The following is a 23788-nucleotide window of genomic DNA, read 5'->3' as shown; positions in this document are numbered from 1 at the left end:
ATAACGATTTCACGTAAAGCACCATCCTTCAAATCGGACATATCAACCATTGTTGCGAGCGTCGACCGGTACCGAGGCACAAAAGCACCGCCTTTTTTTCCCGCTGGCTTCGGAGGACCAGTGGGTGGTACGGTACGAACTTGCTGCGTCACTTGTTGTGACTCCCGAGCGGATGCCTAAAAATCATATAAGTTAGGTAAAATATAAAATCATGCAGATTTAGATTCAGATTAATTATTAACACTTTAAATGTACCTCTTTTAGTGATGCAACGGACTCCTCCTCCTGTAAAATCCCTTTACCCTTAACTGTGGGTTTTATAGGAGCAGTCTAAAATTAAAATGTAAAAAATAATTAATAAACGGTTTAGAATTGACATTCGAAAACTAAATGATTCATAATCGTTTTCAATATACCTCATCACTAATGGTAATGAGCTCCGAGGGCCATGCAACAAATGATCCTATTGCATCTCGCAGCAATGTCGTCTCTGAGACCATGTCAGGTACCGGTAGCATCACATCATGATCTACTACAACATCCACCGATACTTTCAGGTGTCCATCCGGGAGCGGTCTATGGTGAAGTAAATCTCCCAAAGTGTTGTGCACTTTTCCCTTGCCAACTAGTCGATAATTCGGTTCCGATAAGTATAGTTGGCAAGATGAAATGCCCCAAACCAATAGTTAATATAAAGTCATTATCATTAATAAAATAGAACAATTTAAAAGGAAAAAAAATTATAATTACCTCAGGAAATTTCCTTTGATAGTTGATACTAGCCTTATCACTAGTTTCTTTCACCGATGAAGTGTTGCACTTTTCTCTCATATACACTTCTTTATCTCTTTGCAATTCAGAGACTTGTGCTTGCAATTCCGCCAACTTTTGCAACACTTCTTCATTTGAAGGATTTCTTCTCCTAGGACTCTTGTAAAAAGAGGTTGGAGTCACACCATGACCCTTACCCCTCACCCGACCGGGATACTTAGGAGCATCTAGTGCTCTACTAAGTACGCTCCCCTCACCGGTGGATGCCGATTGCGACAAGGTCTCCTGTAATTCATTTACATTAAAAAATAATTTATATATTAAAAAACATTTGATTTAATTAAAGACACAGTATTATACTTACACATTCAGTAAAAACTCTCTGAACTTCGGGATCGACAGCTTGACTCTTGCCCACACGAGCTTCCCTCCACAACACATGTACAGGAAGTGAGGTTTCCTCACTTTTAGACTCCTCTAACTATGCATTGACACAAATGATAAAATCGTCAAATAAAACACATTTAGACAATTAATTAAAATGCATTTCTATTTACTTACAAGTTTATCCTCTAAGCGTGCATATCCCATACGCCCTTTTTTGTATGGATACGCGGGTTTGGATGCTCTCGCACTATTCGTGGCACTCCTTTTCCGAAAATCTTCATCTCTTTGATTTACAAACTCAGCCCAATCTTTTTCACCAATGAAGATCTCATACTTTTTTGGCCGTCCCGGTGCCTCTTTAAGAAAGTTTCCATCTTTATCCTTAAGATAGGTGTTTGTCAAAAAGGCTTTCCACCCTCTATATCTTTTTCCGGCCAAACTAAGTATGTAGCGTTTACGATCATCTGGTATCTCAAAAGTCCTCTGCAAAAAAACATACGCATAGTGTGTTAGTATAAGTAATTTAAACAATTTATCGTCAAGATAATAACAACAATTAACCATATATGATATATACCTGAAGCTCGTCCCAAATCGCTTTTTTTTTTCGCATCCAACTCTTCGCTTTTCAGATTCCATTTAGCTGTGGAGACCGGAATATGCATACGAACAAGTGTACCAATATAGCTGGTCAACTTTGCAGAATTAGGACCAATTGCTTGTTTATCAGAATTCCAATCCAAACGGTATACTAATCCTTGGTCTCTATGTCGAACGATTCCCTTCATAATAGTGATGCCTCGTGCAACTTCTTTTGCTTCAGTATCAGGTGGAGCATTTGTATCCGTGGCATCTCTTTCTTGAGCATCTCTTTCTTGTGAGTTTTCTTGTGAGTTTTCAGGTGGAGCATCTCTATCCGGAGCCATTTAACCTGTATCAAACAAACTAAAGCACATTAGTACACTATTAATAAGCTAACAATCTATACAAGTAAAATGGAAGTCAAACCATGCATGTACAAGTGTATCGGAAACGAAATCGGTACAAATCAAAATAAGCGTCAAAAAAGAAAGTTGTCGGAATTGAACGAAATTTACATGGCTATGGTAAAACGTCCCCACGGACTCAAAAATAAAGTCGGTTTTCCGAAATTCAGACCCTAAGCCCGACTTTTGATTACGGGCAGAAGCAAAACCGATAAAAAACAGTCCCGAAATGTAAAGATAAGTGCATGAGCAGCTCCGGAATCGTCAAAATAGTATAGTTACATGTAAAGAAGTCGACAAACGGATACATGGTTCAAAAGTTATGTACAAAACGAGAATATGCACCAAAATTGAACAAGTACTATACTATTGATTAAAACAATCGGTACAAATTGAATAAAACAAATTAGTCGGAATATGTATACTATTACCTTTATCACTAACGTCTCTTTCTTTTCTTGGTAGGATTGTGTTCTACGCGTCTCTTAACAACGCGGACGGTTGGATTGATCCAAATACCCTCATTATGATCATTTCTAGTACAAGATTCATTCTCATTTTGATCGTTTCTTGTACAAGATTCAATGCCAACACCAATATCACCTTGATCTTCAATGTTTTCATCAACTATTTTGTTAGATAAAAGCACTATAGACCATTTCGTACTTGTCGGATCATTGACATAGAACACTTGTTTAGCTTGAGAGGCTAGAATGAAAGGCTCATCTTTGTACCCTACCCTATTGAGATCCACTTGCAAAAATCCTGACTTATCCATTCGTATGCCACTATTATTTTCAACCCACTTGCAACCAAATACAGGAATCTGAAACTTCGCGTAATCAAACACCAAAATGCGATCGATAACCCCAAAATATGACAAATTTGCAAATTTCGGATTTAAGTCATTCGCACTTGATATGTGCATTGCTTCAGCTACCAAGGTAACACCACTATTTTGCATAGTACTTTTATCATCCTGTTCTTTGGTATAAAATGTGTATCCATTAATAGCGTATGCGCTATAAGAAAGCACAATTACAGTTGGACCATAGGCTAAACATCTCAACCTTTCTGTTACTGAAGCAGGATCTGAACGATACTTTGAATAAATATGATCCCTAAACCACGGTATGAAACTTCGATTGTGCTCTCGTACTATCCAGTTCTCATTTCTATTTGGATTTAAATCTCGGAGAACAACCTTGTGCATTTCAACATACGGCTCAACCTCAATCTCATTGTGCAGAACATACAAGTGCGCTTGATCCCGTTCGACCATTGATACTGTCACAACTTTATTTCCAATTAGCCTTTTTCCTTCTTTTTTTCGACAATATGAGATTTGGGGAGTCCAATTGATTGAACATTTGACAGATATTCAGTACAAAACTCAACCGCTTCTTCAACAACGTATCGTTCGGCAATACAACCCTCCGGTCGACTTCTGTTTTTCACGTACCCTTTTAATATTTTCATATAACGTTCAGCAGGGTACATCCATCTCATATAAGCTGGTCCGCACAATTGTGTCTCTTTCACAAGATGAACGACTAGATGAACCATTATGTCAAAAAACGAGGGAGGAAAATACATTTCAAGATCATAATAGAATACCTAATCAGAATACCCGATTTCTTAAAGAAGACATTACCTTATTTCAAGGTAATATAAGTCCACAAACCAAAAATCTGGTTGAAAATGAAATCACTAGTAAAAATTTGAAAGAGAATAATGTAAAATTTGAAAGAGAATAATGTGAATGTTTCCCATCTCATTTCATTTCAGAAATAAATATAGATATTTCCTTCTTATCTCTTAAAGTCAATTTAATATATGAGCATGTTTTAATATAGTTCAATCCATTTCAAAACTTGTAGAATTCCATAAACCAAGTTGCAATAAAGTAGAGACATCAATATGAACTCATACATTAAATCCAAGACCAAACTAAGACACCTTTTTCAATTTACAAAATAGCAAGAGGAAGAGTTGAAATGTTTGTATTACATTCAAACATGCTCATAGTGCACAACGATCATGGTTTAGAATAAAGATAGCATTTTCATTCTCAATCCCACAAATAAGTAAATATATAAATATACCTCACGAAATAGTATGCCAAAGTTTTCATGTAATCAAAATAACAGTAGAACTTCAAAACTTATACTTTTATATAAAACCTCACGAAACATTGTTCCAATAAGTCAACAAAACCTGAAGCATAACAACCTAACTTAAGTATACTTAAGTATAGTTAAGAGCACAAACCTGAACTAAGGAGAAAGAAGAGTGGTGATATATTGGGAACAAGGTTAAGCAATTTTCTTTTAGAGATTCAGATTCTGCAGATACAAAGAGACAATCATAAGTCATCGTATAATAGAATACATTACTACTACCTTAGATACTTAATACAATTGAATAATATATGAATCTTGCTAAGATGACCAATTCAAAGATTCAAAGATTCATGAATCAACAAGTCCTTAATTCAGAAGCAAAATTGGCATTACATATGTTAGTTTGTCTGTTTTTTAAGTTTGAGTACAAAATAATTCAAAGGAGCTGGTACATTGCTGTATAGTATTTAGCTATGAAGAAATATGACAATAAATTTGTATACAGACTTGTCTATTCAGCAAGAGAATCAAAAACTAATAATCAAAAACTAATAATATTTAACCTCAACAAGTTCTATTCAGCAAAAATCACAACGAAACAATTATTTCGCAAGAGAATCAAGAATCTCGACAACAATATCACATAACCCATAACCGAAAAGTTGATGAAAAACGAGAAGAAACGAACCTGTGAAGAAATCGACGGGTTTTCGGGTACTTAGGGCTAACGAGTTTCCGTTGAATCTTGAGAGCGAGCTTGTAAGTTCGTTTGAGCCCCAAGAAATACGCAGTTCCGAGTGTTATCTCCCACAGCAACACTTTGGCTGAAGAAGAATCAAATGGCTCTCACAATTGTAACTAATAATAAAATGAAAATAAACAACCTTGAAAACAGTAGCTATACAACTCAAATCATTTCAACAATTATCAACTCAAATCATTTCTTTCAGGCATTTCATCAAACAAGTTGCAGGCAGAAGTTCAATCTTTGATACCAAATAAAATTTTCACTGAAAATTAAAATAAGTGACGCCTAAAACTCACCGGCGGTGGAGAAAACGAGTGACGGAGGAGAAGCCGACGGAGGGACGCCGACGGTGGTGGCCGATGGTGGTGGACGAAAGGGTTCGCGTGCAGTGGATGAAGAACAGTGGTGGACGGAAGGGTTCTAGAACAGAAAACGAAAGAGAGAAAGTGAGAAACAGTAACGCGTGTTTTTGGTTTTAATTTTTAGTAATAAAGGCTACTAAAGCGCTTCTGAAAAGCGCTCTCATAGCCTGGTCTATACCAGCGCTTTTGACTAAAAAGCGCTCTCATTAAACCCCCCTATAGCAGCGCTTTGAAAAACGCTCTCATAGCCCCCCTTACCAAAGCGCTTTTGAAAAGCGCTCTCATACCCCCCTTACCAAAGCGCTTTTTAAAAGCGCTCTCATACACCCCCCTACCAGAGCGCTTTTCAAAAGCGCTCTCATACCCCCCCCCCCTACCAGAGCGCTTTTTTCATCATTTTCCCTTTGTTTATTAATTTTGTTTTTAGCGAAACCTACGAGAGCGCTTTTATGTAAAAGCGCTTTAGTAGCTGCGCTTTAGTAGCTTAATTTTGGCGTAGTGTAGGGAGGGATAGCTGGGCATATTCACCGAATTCAATGGGAGTGATCTGGTGTATACTCATTGATCGGTGTGAGATATATGAGTACTCAATGGGAGTGATCTGGTGTATACTCATCGTGTTACCAGGGAAGTGTTGGTACATTGATGGGAGTGATCGGGTGTATAATCATCGTGTACTGTGTAAGAATTTCCTCCAGCGGGAAAACATCGGATGTTGGTACGGTGAGATTGTGATACCATGTCGGTAAGATCACTTGTTTATTCACCCCTAGTGATGCCACATAGGTAATATCATTAGGTCCTCGTCGATGGGCTGGTAAAATCAATGTGACGTGGTTGTACTAGCAACTTCATACTTGTGTGCTATTTGTGTGTTTGTTTGATATCTCATGGGTTAGTCATGGGACTTCCAATGATGATAATGCCCATGTTGTGTATTTGTACCCGACCGTGAGGAAAAATACAGATCCATGGCATTTTCGTTGTTTGTATGTACCCTGTAGGACTGAGTGAACCCTTAAGATAGGGGGCTCACTGAGATTTAGTAATCTCACCCCATTCCCATTTATTTTTTCAGGTGGTACGAGGCAGGATAAAGGTAAGGGTAAGATGGATTAGACTTGCGATGGTGTTTCCTGACGATGCTCCTTCTCGTTTTGTTTCTTTCAGTTATTCCATTTTGGATGATGTACTAGTACTACTTGGGATTTAATGTATCTTTTTGGCCATGATACATCCGACTTTGTACTTGTAATACTACTCTCTTTGTGTTCCGTTGCTTATGTATGACTTTTGTGTACCATTTAATACCATATGCATGTTATCCTAGGCAATGATATGTATGAGGTGTTACAGTTGGTATTAGAGCAGGTCGATTCTCGGCGTTGCCATGAAACATCATAAGTCAGTTTAATTCTGACTCATATGTGTAATTGTCGGCATGATTCCTTATGTATTACTTATGGCATTGAGCCTGATCAACTTAATTTCGTGTGTAGGACAAACAGGAAAATGGCAGATGGACGCAGAGGTCCCGGAAGTCCAGGACTAGGAATGTAGAGCCTGCAACCGAAGTTGGAGATGCCAATGCAGCCTGGTTCCAAGTGATGCAGCAAGTGCAATAACATAATAAGATGGTGATGCAAATGATGCAGAACATGCAACTACAGCCAGTTGCTCCTATTCCTGTCCCGCAAGCCGTAATTGGGCCGAATTTTTGTGCTTTCTTCCGGACGGATCCTCCATAGTTCACAGGTGGTCTCGATCCAGTGATATGCCATGATTGGTTGGCCAGCATGGAAATGATATTTCAGGCCATCCATTGCACTAAAGAAGAAAAGGTGATCTTTGCCGCCTAGAAGATGAAAGGACCTGCTGGTAGGTGGTGGAATAAGGCATCTACCTATTTCACTTCTCAAGGAATTCCTAAGGATTGGAAACACTTCAAGACGACCTTCTTGGAAAAGTACTTTCCTAACATTTTGCGAGCCCAGAAGGAACGAGATTTTCAGATGTTTAAGCAAGGCAACATGTCGGTGTCTGAATATGCTGAGAAGTTTGAAGACATGGCTGCTTATTCTCGACAGGCTGTTTATGCTCCTGATGAACTATGGAAGATTGACCAGTTTCTTTTTTGGGCTGAATGTTGATGTTGCCCATAGTGTGTGTCAAAGGGAGTTTACTACTTATGCTGAATGTTTGAGGCAATGCTATGTTGTCGAAAATAGTTTAAAAAGGGTTCAAAATGAGAGGAATAAGAATAATACAAGTTTTAAGGAGCGGGGGAGATCGGGTCAATATCTAAAGCCCTGAAACTCTCCGTCAAAGAAGAAACAGGGTCATGTTGATCGTTCAACTCTACCACCTCACTGTGATAAATGCAAAAGGAGGCATAATGGAGAGTGTTATGGGATTTAGCAGACGTGCTAAAAATGTGGGGCGCAAGGTCACTTCTAGAGGGATTTCCCGGTTTCCGAAAATCCAAAAGGCCGGGTTTGTACCTTGGATGCTAGGAAGGCCAAGGGAAACACCAACCTTGTTGTTGGTACGTGTTATGTTAATAATCAACCTTTGTTTGTGTTAGTTGATTGTGGAGCGACACACTCCTTTATTTCTAATCAGTGTGTGTATTGACTTGGTTTTGATGAAATTCTTCTTCCTAATCCTATGATTATATCGTCTGCTACTGATGATATAATGGAAGCTCAGAAAATTTGCAAGGATTGTTCTGTCACTTTCAATGGGCGTAATTTCTTAATTGATCTTATTTGTTTGTCACTTAAGAAGATTAATGTGGTATTGGGTATGGACTGATTGTCAGCTAACTTAGTCTACATTGGATGCAAGGAGAAGGCTATTTTCATTCTTGCTGAGGAGACTACTCCTTCTGATGCTATTGGTAATTTGATTGAAGGTACGATTAACATGGTCAATTATCTTTTTGCACAAAAGAAGTCCTTTATTTTGATTCTCACCACGAATTCAGAAGATAAGAAGAGTGTGTCGGAGATTCCTGTTGTATGTGAATTTCCTGATGTTTTTCTTGAGGATGTCACTCCTCTCCCACTAGAAAGGGAATTTGAATTTTCTATTGATCTTGTTCCAAGAACCGCTCCAGTTTCTATTGCTCCTTATCGGATGTCTCCTGCAGAATTGAGGGAATTGAAGGGCCAATTGGAAGAGTTGTTGGAGAAACACTTTATTCGACCTAGTGTTTCTCCATGGGGAGCTCCTGTTCTATTGGTTAAGAAGAAGGACGGTAGTATGCGGTTATGCATCGATTATCATCAGCTGAATAAGGTGACCATAAAGAACAAGTATCCGTTACCACGAATTGATGACCTCCTAGATCATTTGAAAGAGCCCGTGTGTTCTCGGAGATTGATATCAGGTCAGGATACCTTCAAATTTGGGTAAAAAGCTCGGACGTGTCAAAGACCGTGATTAGGACACGATATGGACATTATGAGTTTTTGGTCATGCCGTTCGGAGTAACCAATGCTCCTGCCGTATTTATGGATTACATGAACCGAGTGTTCCAGCCGTATTTGGACTAATTTGTGGTGATCTTTATAGACGACATCCTGATTTATTCTCGGACTGTTGAAGAGCATGTGGAACACTTGAGGGTTGTGTTATCTGTTCTTTGAGATAAGCAGTTGTTTGCCAAATTTAGCAAGTGTGAATTCTGGATATCTGAAGTTAATTTCCTCGGACATGTTCTTTCTGGTGGAGGTGTGGCTGTAGACCCGTCCAAAGTAGGAGTTGTGGTGAATTTGGAACGACCTAAGAATGCAACTGAAGTACAAAGTTTCTTAGGATTGGCAGGTTATTATCGGAGGTTCATTATGGGATTTTCTAAGTTGGCGTTACCCTTGACAAGGCTTACAAGGAAAGAAGTTTCGTTTGTGTGGGATTCAAAGTGTGAGTAGGGATGGCAACGGGTCGGGTAGGGTGCGGGTTTCACACTACCCAAACCCGCACCCAAAATCGGCACCCAAACCCAAACCCAAATGTTGTTCGGGTGGCAAAATAACACACATGCCCACACCAGTTGAGTTTCGAGTTTTTTCACCCAAACCCGTAACAAAATACACAAAATACATTTTTTCTACAATTTTCCACAATATATTATATATATATATATGTATTTATATAAGCGGGTGTTATTTTGGATTTCGGGTGCGGGTTTCACACTACCCAAACCCGCACCCGAAATATCGGGTGACACCCTAACCCGAACCCAGTTAACTCGGGTTTTCACCCGTTGACTCGAGTTCGGGTGCGGGTGGGCCCCACGGGTTTGGGTCTGCTGGCCATCCCTAAGTGTGAGCGAAGCTTCCAGAAACTAAAAGAGAAGTTAACAACTGCTCCAATATTAGTCATTCCTAATCTGAGTCAATCCTATGAAGTCTTCTGTGATGCTTCTAAGAAAGGCTTGGGTGGAGTGCTACTGCAAGATGGGCAAGTCGTGGCTTATGCATCACGACACTTGAGACTGCGCGAAGAGAATTATCCTACCCATGACCTTGAACTTGCATCAATTGTTTTCGCACTTAAGGTATGGCGACATTACTTGTACGAAGTTCATTTCGAGATGTTTAGTGATCACAAGAGCATGGAATATCTCTTTGATCATAAAAAACTCAAGATGCATCAAAGAAGGTGGATGAAATATCTTAAGGACTTTGACTTTGATTTTAAGTATCATCCCGATAAAGCTAACAAGGTGGCGGATGCTCTAAGTAGGAAGGAGATTCACATTGCTGAACTAATGATGTTAGAATTTGATCTCTTGGAGAAATTCTGAAACCTTGATTTGTAGTTTGAGTGGGCACCAACAGGTGTGTTGATTAGTAATCTGAATGTTGAGAACAACTTGCGAGAGAGAATCCGACAGGCACAATGGTTGGATACTGAATTGCAAACTAAGATAGGTCTTCCGGATTTCTCCCAAACACCCGATGGCGTTATCTTGTTTAAGTAGAGGATGTGTGTACACAATGGTGAATATTTGAGAAGGTTGGTTTTGGATGAAGCTCACAAAAGCATATTCACCATTCATCCCGGATCCACCAAAATGTACCAAGACTTGAAGAGAAGTTTTTGGTGGTCGAGTATAAAAAGGGATGTGGCGGAGTATGTCGAAAAATGTGTGATTTTTCAACAGGTGGAGATAGAACATCAAAGACCCGGTGGCATGTTACAACCATTAGATATTCCTATATGGAAGTGGGATAGTATATCCATGGACTTCATAGTGGGACTACCTCGAACGGTGGGTGGACATGATTCTATTTGGGTGATAGTAGACCGGTTGACTAAGTCTGCACATTTCCTACCTGTGAAGATAACTCATAAAGTTGGTCATCTCGCAAGGCTTTTTGTGGCAGACATTGTGAGATTGCACGGTGTACCTTCTACTATTGTGTAGGATAGAGACCCCCTTATTTTTATCTGTTTATGAACTATATATTTGTTGAGCTTAAATCATATTATTACCTCATTGCGAATTAACATAACCCCATACACCCAATTCCTTTGTGTGCAGCTCACTAATTTATACGGTGATTCCCTAATTTCTTACGCCAATTAAAGGTTAAATTAGGAGTTCCAAGTGTGTCAATTCATTAGCTACAACTTCTAAATTCCTATTTCTAGTTCATTACAAAGTTAAATAAATTGTCTAGTTATGATAAATAGACTAACCATAAAAATCCCAAATTATCTAGATCGACTCTCATACACTCGTAAGCGACAAAAAACATTAAACACAAGAACAATTTAAATAAGATAATAATATAAAAAGTACTCAACAAATCTAAAACAGACATATGATCCAACTGAGTAAAAAAACGTTCATCTAAAAAAGACCTAATAAAGAAAAGTTAGCTACTCATTAATGAATTAAGAAATACCTTGAGTGAAGAAGTATTCATCATCCAAATCTATAGAAGAATTGCTCCCTAATGACTCTAATTTGCTTCAGAATCGCCCCTTGAAAGACCCTAGCCATCACTTTCACTATTTGGTTCAGAACCCCTTGAAGGGAGCCTACAATTGTGCACCATTTTTTAAAGGCGAGAGAATTATGATAACTGAAAAGATAACATATATGTTCACTTAATGTCAGTTGACAAGAATCTATGGTTAGCAATTACCGACGAACCTCTTATTCCTAAAAGCAAACTCGATGATTCTATTAAACTCCCAAAAGATTGGATTGATGATAAAACGAAAAGGCTTCATATGATTTAAAGGTGGGGAATATATTTATATCCGGTTTAAGCACTACAGTATATTACTCTATCTCAAATCATGGGTGTTCACAAACTATGTGGAACACACGTTACACCCTATACGAAGGTACTTGAGACGTTAAAGAGTCTAAAATCAATATGTTCACAAAGTAGTATGAATTTTTCCGTATGGAACCCAGATAACCTGTGGATTCCATGCATGCTAGTTTTCTCATATTAATCAACAAACTAGACAATTTGGGAAAGATTATTTCTAAAAAAGATTATGCTAACAAAAATTTGAGATCTATGGGAAGTAAGCGGCAGCCAAAGGTGGCCACCGCCTTAGAAGAGTCAAATGATCTTAGTTATTTGGATATCATAAAATTGTTTGGATAGCTCACGGAACATGAGAATGAACTGAAACGGCTCATGGAAAGCAAAGTAAAGTGGAAGAAAAAAGAGAAGGTAACGAAAAGAAACAAAATCTATCCTTGAAAGCTTCATCATCAAGGACAAAGAAAAATAAGGACGAAGGAGAAAGTTACGACGAAGGATCTTCAAAAATAGAAGAGATGGGTTTCTTTGTCAAATTCTACAATCAATATATGAGGAAGCATAAGCTCAAGCATTCCGACAAAAATTGATTAACTTAAAAAAGTCTCATCTAAAAAATAAGGAACATAAGAGAAAAAAGAAGATGTCACATTCTTCGAATGCGGAAAATCAAGTCATTATAGAACCACGTGTCAGAGTATCAACTAACATCATAAGAAAAAGGATAAGGAATTCTACAAGACAAAGGAAAAACATCCTAAAGATCATGGTGCCTATATTTCTTGGGAAGAAGAAGATGAGATATCATCTTCATCTTCCGATTCAAGTTCTGATGTTGAATGTGCAAACCTATGATTAAAGGACCACAAGTTAAGTGAAGACTTTGAGGTATATACTATTGACCCTAAAGTTAAACCATCTTATAAACAACTGTCGAAAGCTTTTAGCGAAATGCATGTTGATGCCTTAGATGATTTTAAGAATTTTTTTCTCCAAAGCAAACTTTTTAAAAAAATTGAAAAGAAGATAAATGATCTTAATAGTGCTTTCGATTCCTTAAAGGAAGAATATGCATCTCTCATAGATGAGCATTTCAGTATTTCTAATACTTTAGATGAAAAGATAGTAAAGATAGATTGCTTTACTTGTCCAATTTTAAAATTTTAAAATGAAAATCTCAAAGGACAGTTGGCGCTAGCTATTTCTCTATCAACTACTAGTTCTATGTCTTCAAGTGAAATAGGATTTGGCTTTAAGAAGAACCCTATATTTTCTAGAATAAATAGAAAAAGTATTTCTTCTAAAATTATATGTCATTATTGTAGTGATAAAGGTCACATTAGGCCTCTTTGCCATGTTAGGAATATCAAAGTTCCTAATGGTACCATGGCTTGAATACCTAAATTCTCATTAACTAACCTCAAGGAACCACTAGTTGGGTACCTAAATTACCTGTTTGATTGTTGTAGGACTGCTTTGCCTCTGTGAAAAGGGTGTGGTTCCTAAATACAGGATGTTTAAGACACATGACGGGAGACACTTTGATGTTCATCAAATTTGATCACAAAGAAAGCACTCATGTCACGTATGGGGACAACACACGAGGTAAAATTTTAGGAGAAAGTATTATGGGAAATTCCTCCGCAATAACCATTAAAGGTGTTTTGTTAAAATGCTTAAACACAATTTACTTAGCGTTAGTCAATTATGTGACAAGGGGTAGTCTATTGTTTTCAATACCTTAAGTTACTTAATTGAACATAAGCCTTGTAAAAGTTTAGTGTTTAAGGATTCTAGGGTTGATAATATCTATTTGTTTGACTTGGATGATTTGTCTTTTAAATATGAAGTTTTAAACTATTTGAAATATGCAATTGTATGAGTATTATTCTATAAAATCACAATCCTAATATTATTCCATTAAATTTGTGTTTAATGTCAGTTGTATGCTGACGAATGTATGAAATGATTCTAGATTTTGAATGACTAATAACTATAACTCTTGAAACTTGATCTAATAATTTAATTGTTCTATAATTAATTCATTTAGAAATATTGATTTATTATTTTATGTTATATGAATTAACAGTCGAAAACCTCTTGTAATTAGGAATTCACCTCAAACATTAGGGGATTATAATTAAAAGAAATTCATCGCGATACTAGAAGAATAATTTCAAGGAATATATGTAATTAACAAATAGTGAGAAATACATAATTTGAAAAAGTAATGAATCAACCCTACCAAGAAGGCCACGATAAAGAGTAACAACCACAATTGATAAATTAAATTACACTTCATACATGACTTTTAAGTTACTAAAAATTTTTATTATCATTGTTATTGTTATTATCATATTAATATTATTATTATTATTATTATTATTATTATTATTATTATTATTATTATTATTATTATTATTATTATTATTATTATTCCTAAATTCTATTATTATTATAATTATTATTCATAAACATGTTATAAACATAAAATTTTTACTCTTGAAATTCTTTTCAACCAATGTATTGCTCTAAGTTTGTTTAGAATTTTATATTTGACATATTTAGTAGAACACACATATATTTTATTATAATCGGAAATCAACCGTTTTTGAAAGGCAATAAAATTGACCTTTTCTTTATTTGGTATAAAAAATATTATTTTGACACTAAATTCTTACAGCAACACCTTATGCCACTCATGAGTCATGACAAATATGGTGAATAGTAACATTCACAATTTTCACTTTTCTTCATCTGTTTTTCTCTCTCTTAAAAAATAACTATGATTCATGATGTGTAAAAATTTGATTAGTAACAACATATAATTTATTCAATGTGTTTTGACATTAAAAACAAGGAAAGCAAAATTTGTTAATTGAGTGTTATAAAATTGATTAATATAGATTATAACTGGGTTATCGAGTGTCAAGAAATTAAAAAATAAACTCTTACATAGTAAATTAACTATGGTTGGTGATATGTATAAGATTGATTAATACATATCATAATTTGGTTAATGAGTATTTAAATATAAAAACGTCTTAAGTAATAAAATATAGATTATAACTATGGTTCATGATGTGTAAAAATTTGATTAGTAACAATATATAATTTAGTCAATGTGTTTTGACATTAAAAACAAGGAAAACAAAATTTGTTAATTGAGTGTTATGAGATTGATTAATATAGATTATAACTAGGTTATCGAGTGTCAAGAAATTAAAAATAAACTCTTACATAGTAAATTAACTATGATTAGTGATATGTATAAGATTGATTAATACATATCATAATTTGGTTAATGAGTATTTAAATATAAAAACGTGTTAAGTAATAAAATATAGATTGTAACTATGGTTCATGATATGTAAAAATTTGATTAGTAACAATATATAATTTAGTCAATGTATTTTGACATTAAAAACAAGGAAAACAAAATTGGTTAATTGAGTGTTATAAAATTGATTAATATAGATTATAACTGGGTTATCGAGTGTCAAGAAATTAAAAAATAAACTCTTACATAGTAAATTAACAATGATTAGTGATATGTATAAGATTGATTAGTTTTGGTTAATGAATATTTAAATATAAAAGCGTCTTAAGTAATAAAATAGGTTTGGTTAATAGAGTGTAAAGATTGGTCAGGATATTAATATATATAAAAATGGTGAGTATTATGTTTTTTATTCGTTAATGAAATAGAGAAGGTGGTTATCAACCTACATTTTGTAGTCAATGTAGTGATGAAATTAGTTAATGGTACATTTTATATTTGTGTTACAAAACAATTTTAAAAAATAATTTATATATATATATATATATATATATATATATATATATATATATATATATATATTTTATTTAGAAAATAATTTAAAAAAATATAGTTCACCGTATTTATACGATAAACAATATTTTTATATTAAAATTCAAGAATGAAAACAAATAGAAATATATACAGTGCATATGGATGATAAACCGAGAAATACTTTATTTAATAGAAATAGAAATATATACATTTCTTCCATCTATTCCTTCTAAAAACACTCCACCATAGTGTTTTAAATTAATAAGTCAAATGATGTAATTGAATAGGGAGCAAGTTCAACATTCATGTCGTTGCTTGCATTTTCAAGTGAAGTTCTTTTGGGCACAATCTGTCCATATAAAAAATGAAACAAAATTATGTATTAGCAAAATATTTTTATATAATCAATGTTGATTAACCTTAAATTAAAATAGCTTATCAAATTAAAAATTTAAATTAAAACATAAATAAAAATTCATTTAAAAAATCACAATATATGCATATGACAAATTACATAATGTGTTAAAAAAAAATAAAGTGCACCTTTGTTGGTTCCAAGAAAGAATTTTCATCCATTTTATTCAAGGATGTAAGCATCACTTTTGATGAACCAGATCGTTGCACATTTGTTTTTAAATTATTTATTAAAATCTCTAAAATTTCAACTGAGTTTCCAAAATTTACTACCTGCACAAGTCAATAGTTGCAAAGTTAACAAATCAATAATAAAATACTTTAAATTAGCATTTATTCTTGATAAAAATTTGTGTTATTTTACCTTGACTTTTAGATAATTCTTTCCATCTTGAGAATTATTATACTGAATCGCAGAGGCAACAATCGAGCTAGAAGAATTGTTGAGAGTTGAATTAAGAAAGGTTGCTCCATTAGAATCAATAAAAAATTGTTGGAGCCAATAACTTGGAGTTCCATAATTTTGATAAGAGTTGAATACAATTGCATCTGGTGTCCAACTGTTTGATATATAGAAAATAAATTAAATAAATCATCTATTTCCTTACATATATAAATGATAAATAAAACTAAATAATAAGAAATTAGAAAATTACTATTTGTCATTTGTGTTTACAAAGAGGGGTGCATAGGCAACCATGCTGACGACATCACTGTAGAAAATTGAAAAATGATTAAAATTTAGCTCAAAAAACACAAACTTGATTAATTAAATATCATGAAAAATGTTATATATAATAAAACCTAACCTATTTTTTTCAAGTCCAATAAGAAATGCAGCTTCAGCCACAGCTGCATAAAGGCTTCCATTACCTGCATCTTCCCTCCAAACAGCATACTCACTAACATATGCCTATAAAATACAATTATAAATCATGAAAAAAATTTCTATATCAAGAAAATTTTAAATGTTTAGTCATCCTTCTAAAAAAATTTAATTCATTATTTTTAAAATAAATGAATAAATACATTTAATAATCAAACCTTTGGACCAGATCGTGGTGCTTTATCGAACTTTGTATATTGGGAAAACATGTCCTTAGAATTTGTATAAATCTAATAATTGAAAAAAGTATTAACAATAATAACATGTAAGTTACTCAACCTAAATTCAAATGTAATAATTATAAAAAATAATTAAAAAATAAATTAATAATTAAATCAACAATATTATTACATGAAAATCGTAAAGATCCGCGGGATGATTTAATGGATATTGAGAACCATCACAATTTGAGATAATCTGAATATCAGGATATCTATGTTTTATAGCTTTATAGAACTCGAGGTAATTTCCTTGATAGTTATATTTACCACAATCTTCATTTCCAACTCCAACATATCTCAAATCAAATGGCTTTGGATGTCCCATGGAAGCTCTAAGAGAACCCCATTGTGATTTAGGGGAACCTATAGCAAACTCAATACCGTCTAGAGCTTCCTATAAATTAATGATAAATAAAGTATAAATAACAATAAATAAATCAATTAATTAAAATTACGAATACCATTTAGATAATAAAAAAATAATATTAAGAAAATTATACTTGTACAAATGGTGAAATTGCAGACGTATTAATTTCATCATGATGACTAATACCATTATTAAACACCCATATTGGATATGCACCAAGATCCTCTGATAACTGTTTAATAAACAAAAAATAATTAATATTTTTTTAATTTGAAAAGAAAATTATTTAATATTTAAAAAGAAAAATTACTTGAAGCCCTTCAAAATAACCAAATCCATCATCGGTCCAATACTTCCACATATCGTTATAGTGGCCAGGTCTCTCTTCCCATGCTCCAACTGTATCTTTCCATCTAAATGCATTTTTTAGATAATTTCCTTCAACATAACAACCACCTGTGAAAACAAAATATATTATAATTTTGTCACTTAGTGAAATCTCAAAAAAAAAAAATTTGATATGAATCAAAATTTTCCATTAAAGAAATTACTATTCAAAATGATTACAATTCAATAATATTGTATCATACCAAAAAGATTAATATGAATCAAAATTTTCCATTAAAGAAATTACTATTCAAAATGATTACAATTCAATAATATTGTATCATACCTGGAAATCTAAAAGTTTTTGGCTTTAAATCTGCCACCATTTGAAAAAGGTCATTTCGAAAACCATGACCCTGTGTCCAATAATGATTAATGAGATAAATTCTTATAAAAGAGATTTTTTTTTAAAAATAATCTAAAATGAATAAATAAATAATATAAATATAATTTTATGCATAGTATACCTTATATGTATCTAAAGGCATGGCTGAGACCTGATCTAACCATAATACTCCTTTTTTGGTTGTTGTTATTTGTAGATTTGAATTGTGATTAGTACTTTTAGCTTCAAGAATTGTTTCCATTTTACTCCACTTTGTAACATTGACTCCAGAAGATCTGATAATCATTCATTATTAACTCAATAATTGGTTTATTTTAGTTTGATAATAATAACATAATGAACAAGATGTTGTTTCAAAAAATAAATTAAAGAAATAGAATTATATATAACCTTATTTTGGTTGACGCTAATTTGATACCATTATCAGATCCAACAAATGAAACTTGTAAATTAATTGGACCAAGTGATCTTACATAGAACACTACTTTATATTTCTTCCCTTCCTCAATATTCTGTTTATATAAAACATTGAAAAAATATTATAAATACATTTAATTTTTTTCATATGATAAATGAAATGTTGTAGTAATTGATACTCACCATTCCCCAAAAACCTGGATTGGAAATACCAACACCACCATGTGGACAAGATTTTCTATGACAAAGAACATCCATACGTAATGCAATTTTATTACGCTCAAAACAAGAAGAACGTTCTGTAGATACAATAATGGATGATTGATTTTCTCCAATAATTGTCCATGGATAAATATTTGAGGTCCCATTAATGGAACCTTCAGCTTCAAAACCTGAAACAATAATTTATAAAAGATATAAAATAGTGAAACAAATCTAACGGCTGAAACAAATATTAAAATTGAAATAAAATTAGTAACATAAATTTTTAAAGTTAATATATGAAATTTGTATCTTGTTAGAAAAATAAACTCAAAGATAAATTGTATCCAGTGACAATATATACCTCTATTATTCACAAGTTCTGCCCACAATCCTCCAGCTCCTGCATGATTAATCTCCTGAAAAATATATATTACATCAATGTATTATAAGATAACAAAACAATAGTACTTTATATGTAATCTTCCTAGTTATTAAAACATAAGAAACCATAATTTACTTCAAAAAATGCTCCAAAAAATGTATCTGGAATAAGCTTCCCAGAACTAGCATCAATCACTAGTTTTGATGTGATTTGGCTAGCATTAACATCATAGTGGCATTTAGAAATGACAAAAAAAACACCTAAAGAGAAAATAAAAGAAGTGAAAGAACTTGAGAAAGACATTGTAAATTTATAATATATTTTGATTAATCATTTCACTCATATTTATAAAGGAAGAACAATCTATAAATTGAAGATGTTGATAAGGATTATGAGTTGTTAACAACATAATCCATAATTTGGATGTTTACTATTTTTAAATTAAATTGTTACAAATATTCCTAAATTTGATTTAGATTTTAATTTTTAACCAGCATTACCTTGTTATGTACTGACGCGTAAAATGTTCACACCATACCTCACAATGGATTATTGTGCAACTCTGTCAGTAAACAATTAATATATACTTTTTTTTAAAATGTATTGCATAAAAGATATCAACGTTATTTAAGGATAAACATTATTTATATTTATAAAGTATACATGAAAAAGTATAAAACATATACACATTTAGGCTAATAGTTACAACTAACGAAAGGAGAAATAACTAAAGTTTTCACGTTGTTTGGCTGTTTTTGGCATACTTGTTAGCTAAGTGTTCAATATAAGGTCCACTTTTTAGGGTTTTCAAGAACATTTCACTGTCTTCATGCAACAACCATTCTTACATAATTCTGTGAATTATAGCCACGAGATTTTTTTTTTGTTGAAAATGCAACTCTACAAGTGCAAATATCTATAAAGGGTTCAACAAGTTCAAAGCTATAAATCAAGCTAAAAGATAGCTCAAGTAGTATACAAAAAGTCCAAGACAAACAAACCAAAGCAAAAGTTAAATACATAATCCGGGAGAGATATAAAAACTAACACTCTGAGAACTATGAGGATCACTAGAAGAGATAGACAGGAGCCTAGGAAATATAACCATCTGTAACTACATAGTGCAACCTAAGAGGGGGTGTACCGATAATGTCCAAGTAATAATAAAAATATCGACTCCACGAGGATTATAATTTAATAAGAAAATTATGTGCGAAATTAGGTAATTAAAAAGAGGGGGTTTTCGTTAGAAAGATGGTTATAAACGGATAATTAAAAAAAGGGGGTTTTCCTTATAATTGTCACATAATAGTTATCACTAAATAATATGGTTAAGATTATTATTGTGCAATTACTAGAAATACTATTATTTAGCATAATTGGGAAATTAACTAAATAAAGGAATTAGGGGTATCATGGACCTTTCACCTCTTAACTAAGTCAACTAAGGTTTATTAGTGTTGACATTTCTAATTGGGAAGAAAACAAAATTCTGGTTTGTTGAGGAAAGAAGAGGAAAACATGGATGAAAGGGGAAAGGAATAAGGAAGCTCCACAAAGCTTTCATCAAGCTCTTGCATGCACCACAATCTGTCACAATCTTGACCTTATCATCATCTTTTTGTTGTCCAGCTCCATCTTTATCTCTTTCAAGATGAGTCTCTAGTTAGAGACTTGGGGTTTTAATGGGGATTGCATGAATTGGGAAAAATGGGGTTTTGATATGAGAAATTCATGATGCATGTTGTGATAATGTAGATATACATGCTACTTCTACTATATAATGTGTATGTATGATGTTTGTATGCTATTAGAAAATGGGGTTTCTAGGCATTCTGCATGCAGGAAATCGATTCCCCCATATTGGAAATCGATTTCCTGAGATTGAGTTGGAAAAAAATGCAGAATTTGAAAATAGCGTAATGTTATACCCCAAAATTTGCCCACATATTTTTCAAGAAAACTCCAATCTGAAAATTAAGGGTCTCATATAATCATGGATTTTTATTTCAACAAATATCCTGACATATGAAATACTTAGTTTTTAGAATTTTTCTTATACAGTAATTTGGCTTGCAGTTGAATTTATTCTTACACAAACGCCAAATACTGTTTATTACTTCACACATGCTATTTATTTATTTACAGATAAATAGTACTGACACAATTGGTGCAGAGTTAAATCTTTTTGCAGGCGCAGAATCAGGAAACTCAGACTGTACTGGTAACAAGTAGATTATTACTATCTTTTGTTTCCCACTAATTTTTGTACTATATTCCATTATTTTCAAAAATCTTTCAAATCTCTTTTTCAAAAATCAAATCTCTCTTTTTTCCAACACTATCATACACTTCCTTTCAAATCTTACTTTCACTCAAATTTTCCTTTTGTACGGAATCACATCATTCCCCAACGTCTCTATCCTTCTTTCCATTCTATAAATACCTCTCATTTTCTTTCATAAAATCTCACATCAAATTCTAATTCATCTCTCAAATTTCTACTTCATAATCCATCCTTTCTCTTCTTCCCTAACAAGAATGGCAAAATGGATAGAGACACTGTCTCTTGCAGTCATCACCATTGCTACGGTGATCATGACTTTCTTCTGCCTGCATAGTCCTGAGGAGTGTGGACCTGCAATGGTTATGCTCCCAATCATCTACATGTTATTGTTCATAGCATGGGTCATTAATCGTCATTCTTAAAATTTGCCGTATTTCTTATTTCTTAAATGTACCGTTTATTCGTCGTACTGTTCAATATAGTATGTAATATTTGTACTGTCAGTATTAAATGTTGTACTATTTGTCATAATATTGCTTAATTACTAAGATAATATTTTGTGTGTTTTCTGCCAGTCAAATATTCCTATTTCTGTGCATTAAATGATTTTCAGGGTTATTATCGGTAATTTTGCCCGCATACCGTAAGTATTAGTTATTTATTATGTCTGTGTTTTTAACAAGTCATGTAAATAAACTTTCATCTTTCTCATAAAACATAAAACAAAAACAACAAAAAAGAAAATTAACTTTGACTGTTGATTTTTCACTCTAACTGCTACATCAATACCTGAACAGTCAGTTGACAGCCAAACTGCTGGCAGTACAATTCTCAGTGTTTTGTACCATCAATCAAATCAATCTTTCACAATTCAAAATTCCAAGATTTTTGTTCAAGAAGTCTTCTGAATATCACATGATTAGCAGAGACTCAACACTGCACAAAAATCAGGTACGCTTAACTGTCTCCTACACAAACAGTCCCTAATCAGGGTTTTTCTTGTTTTTACAGGGGCAACAAGTTTTTGAGAGCTCAAATGGATTTCATATACATCCATATATCTCAAAGTACCATCAGACAAATTTTCAAACTTCAATTCACTCAGACGCACCGTCAGCAGCTCAAACAGTCAACAGACGACCCGTTTGACCAAAAAGTCAACAGACAGTCAAAAATGAAATTTTTTGTCAAAGTCCATATTTTGTCAAAGGATTCATCATTTGATCATTGGATGATCATAATTCATCAAGGAAAGATCAAAAATCAACAAAACCCTAAGATTCAAAATTAGGGTTTTTGCCTGAAAAGTCAACTCAACTTTGACTGATCATAACTCTCTCATCCTTCATCCAAAAAATTCAAACCAAAGCTTGTTTTGAAGGAAATTCAATTATCTTTCAAATGCCATTGATCCCATGGTCATTGGATTCACCATTTGAAAAATATGATCAAAGACATTACAGGTCATTTTCAAAGTCAACAAAAAGACACTTTTTTCAAAAGGACACACAAGGAGCTTCAAAAATCATTTTGACATGAGACCAAAGGCATTGGTTAGAGGACTCTTTGAGGTTTCCAAAAAGTGCAAGATCTCCTTCATATGACAAAAATTGAGGGATTTACACCTTGTTGAAGTTGGCTAAATTTTGGGAAAATACATGAAATCAACATTGTTCAAAATGGCATTTTTTCCAAATGGGGCCAAGTTTTCAGCATTCAAACATCATTTCCATGATGTTATGGGCCTCCCACGACCAAGACTAAGCCCACATCATTTTTTATCTATTTTTGGCATAATTTTATCTTATTTTAAGATTAAAATTAAAAAGAAAATGAAATGGATAAAGAATAGCTTGTATTCCAAGCAAGACTCATTCAACTCTGTCCCAAAGCAAAGTACAGCAGAGGAGAAGAAGAAAATCAAGCCATGGTGGCTTAAAGACAAAGCTACCAATGTTGAAAAAGTCAAGATTCCAAAAAACTCATCAATGCTTTTGGCTTAGTTTCTAAGCACTCTAATGCTTATAAATAGGCTATAGCACTTCAGTAACAAATAGAGACAGAGATAGAGAGCAAAACTCTTGCTTGTAACACACTTGTAATCTCTCAAAATATTCAAAGAATTTTGAAATTCGAATTCCAAATTTAAGTCACTTTCCATTCAAACTAAACACTCAAACACGTTCCTTGAGCTTCACTGAACATATCCAGATCATTTGCAAGCTCTGAAACTCCTTGAATCGAACGCTACAGGTCTCGATTCATCCAAACTAAAACTGACTCGTGTCTCATAACCTAAGCATATCTAACACGATGTAGACATATATTTGCACTTGGTGTGGTGTGTAGATCATTTCTGGAGCTTTAATTGAGTTTTAGATGCTTACACA

General features: G+C 33.5%; 1 protein-coding gene and 1 long non-coding RNA gene across 2 annotated transcripts; both read right to left on the bottom strand.

Annotated features, from left to right (window-relative positions):
* Nucleotides 1-998: 998 nt before the first annotated feature.
* On the bottom strand, nucleotides 999-1503 carry LOC131609074 (uncharacterized). Its single transcript, XR_009285926.1, has 3 exons — nucleotides 1333-1503; nucleotides 1136-1252; nucleotides 999-1056 (listed from the first exon to the last, which is right to left on the bottom strand). It is a non-coding gene; the product is annotated as an uncharacterized LOC131609074 (long non-coding RNA).
* A 14237-nt stretch (nucleotides 1504-15740) lies between these two features.
* On the bottom strand, nucleotides 15741-19172 carry LOC131645171 (alpha-L-arabinofuranosidase 1-like; the record flags this gene model as incomplete). Its single annotated transcript, XM_058915836.1, has 14 exons — nucleotides 15741-15836; nucleotides 16031-16174; nucleotides 16266-16461; nucleotides 16558-16614; nucleotides 16711-16814; nucleotides 16946-17017; nucleotides 17139-17402; nucleotides 17509-17607; nucleotides 17686-17831; nucleotides 18049-18118; nucleotides 18230-18383; nucleotides 18499-18620; nucleotides 18709-18917; nucleotides 19091-19172. Coding segments are annotated over 14 exons (1815 nt in total), but the record flags the coding sequence as incomplete, so codon positions are not given.
* Nucleotides 19173-23788: the final 4616 nt, after the last annotated feature.

Source organism: Vicia villosa, linkage group LG1 (genome assembly GCF_029867415.1).
Source record: "Vicia villosa cultivar HV-30 ecotype Madison, WI linkage group LG1, Vvil1.0, whole genome shotgun sequence".
Taxonomy (NCBI): domain Eukaryota; kingdom Viridiplantae; phylum Streptophyta; class Magnoliopsida; order Fabales; family Fabaceae; genus Vicia; species Vicia villosa.
Note: the sequence above shows the minus strand (reverse complement) of the source record. Positions and strands in the feature narration are given on the sequence as shown.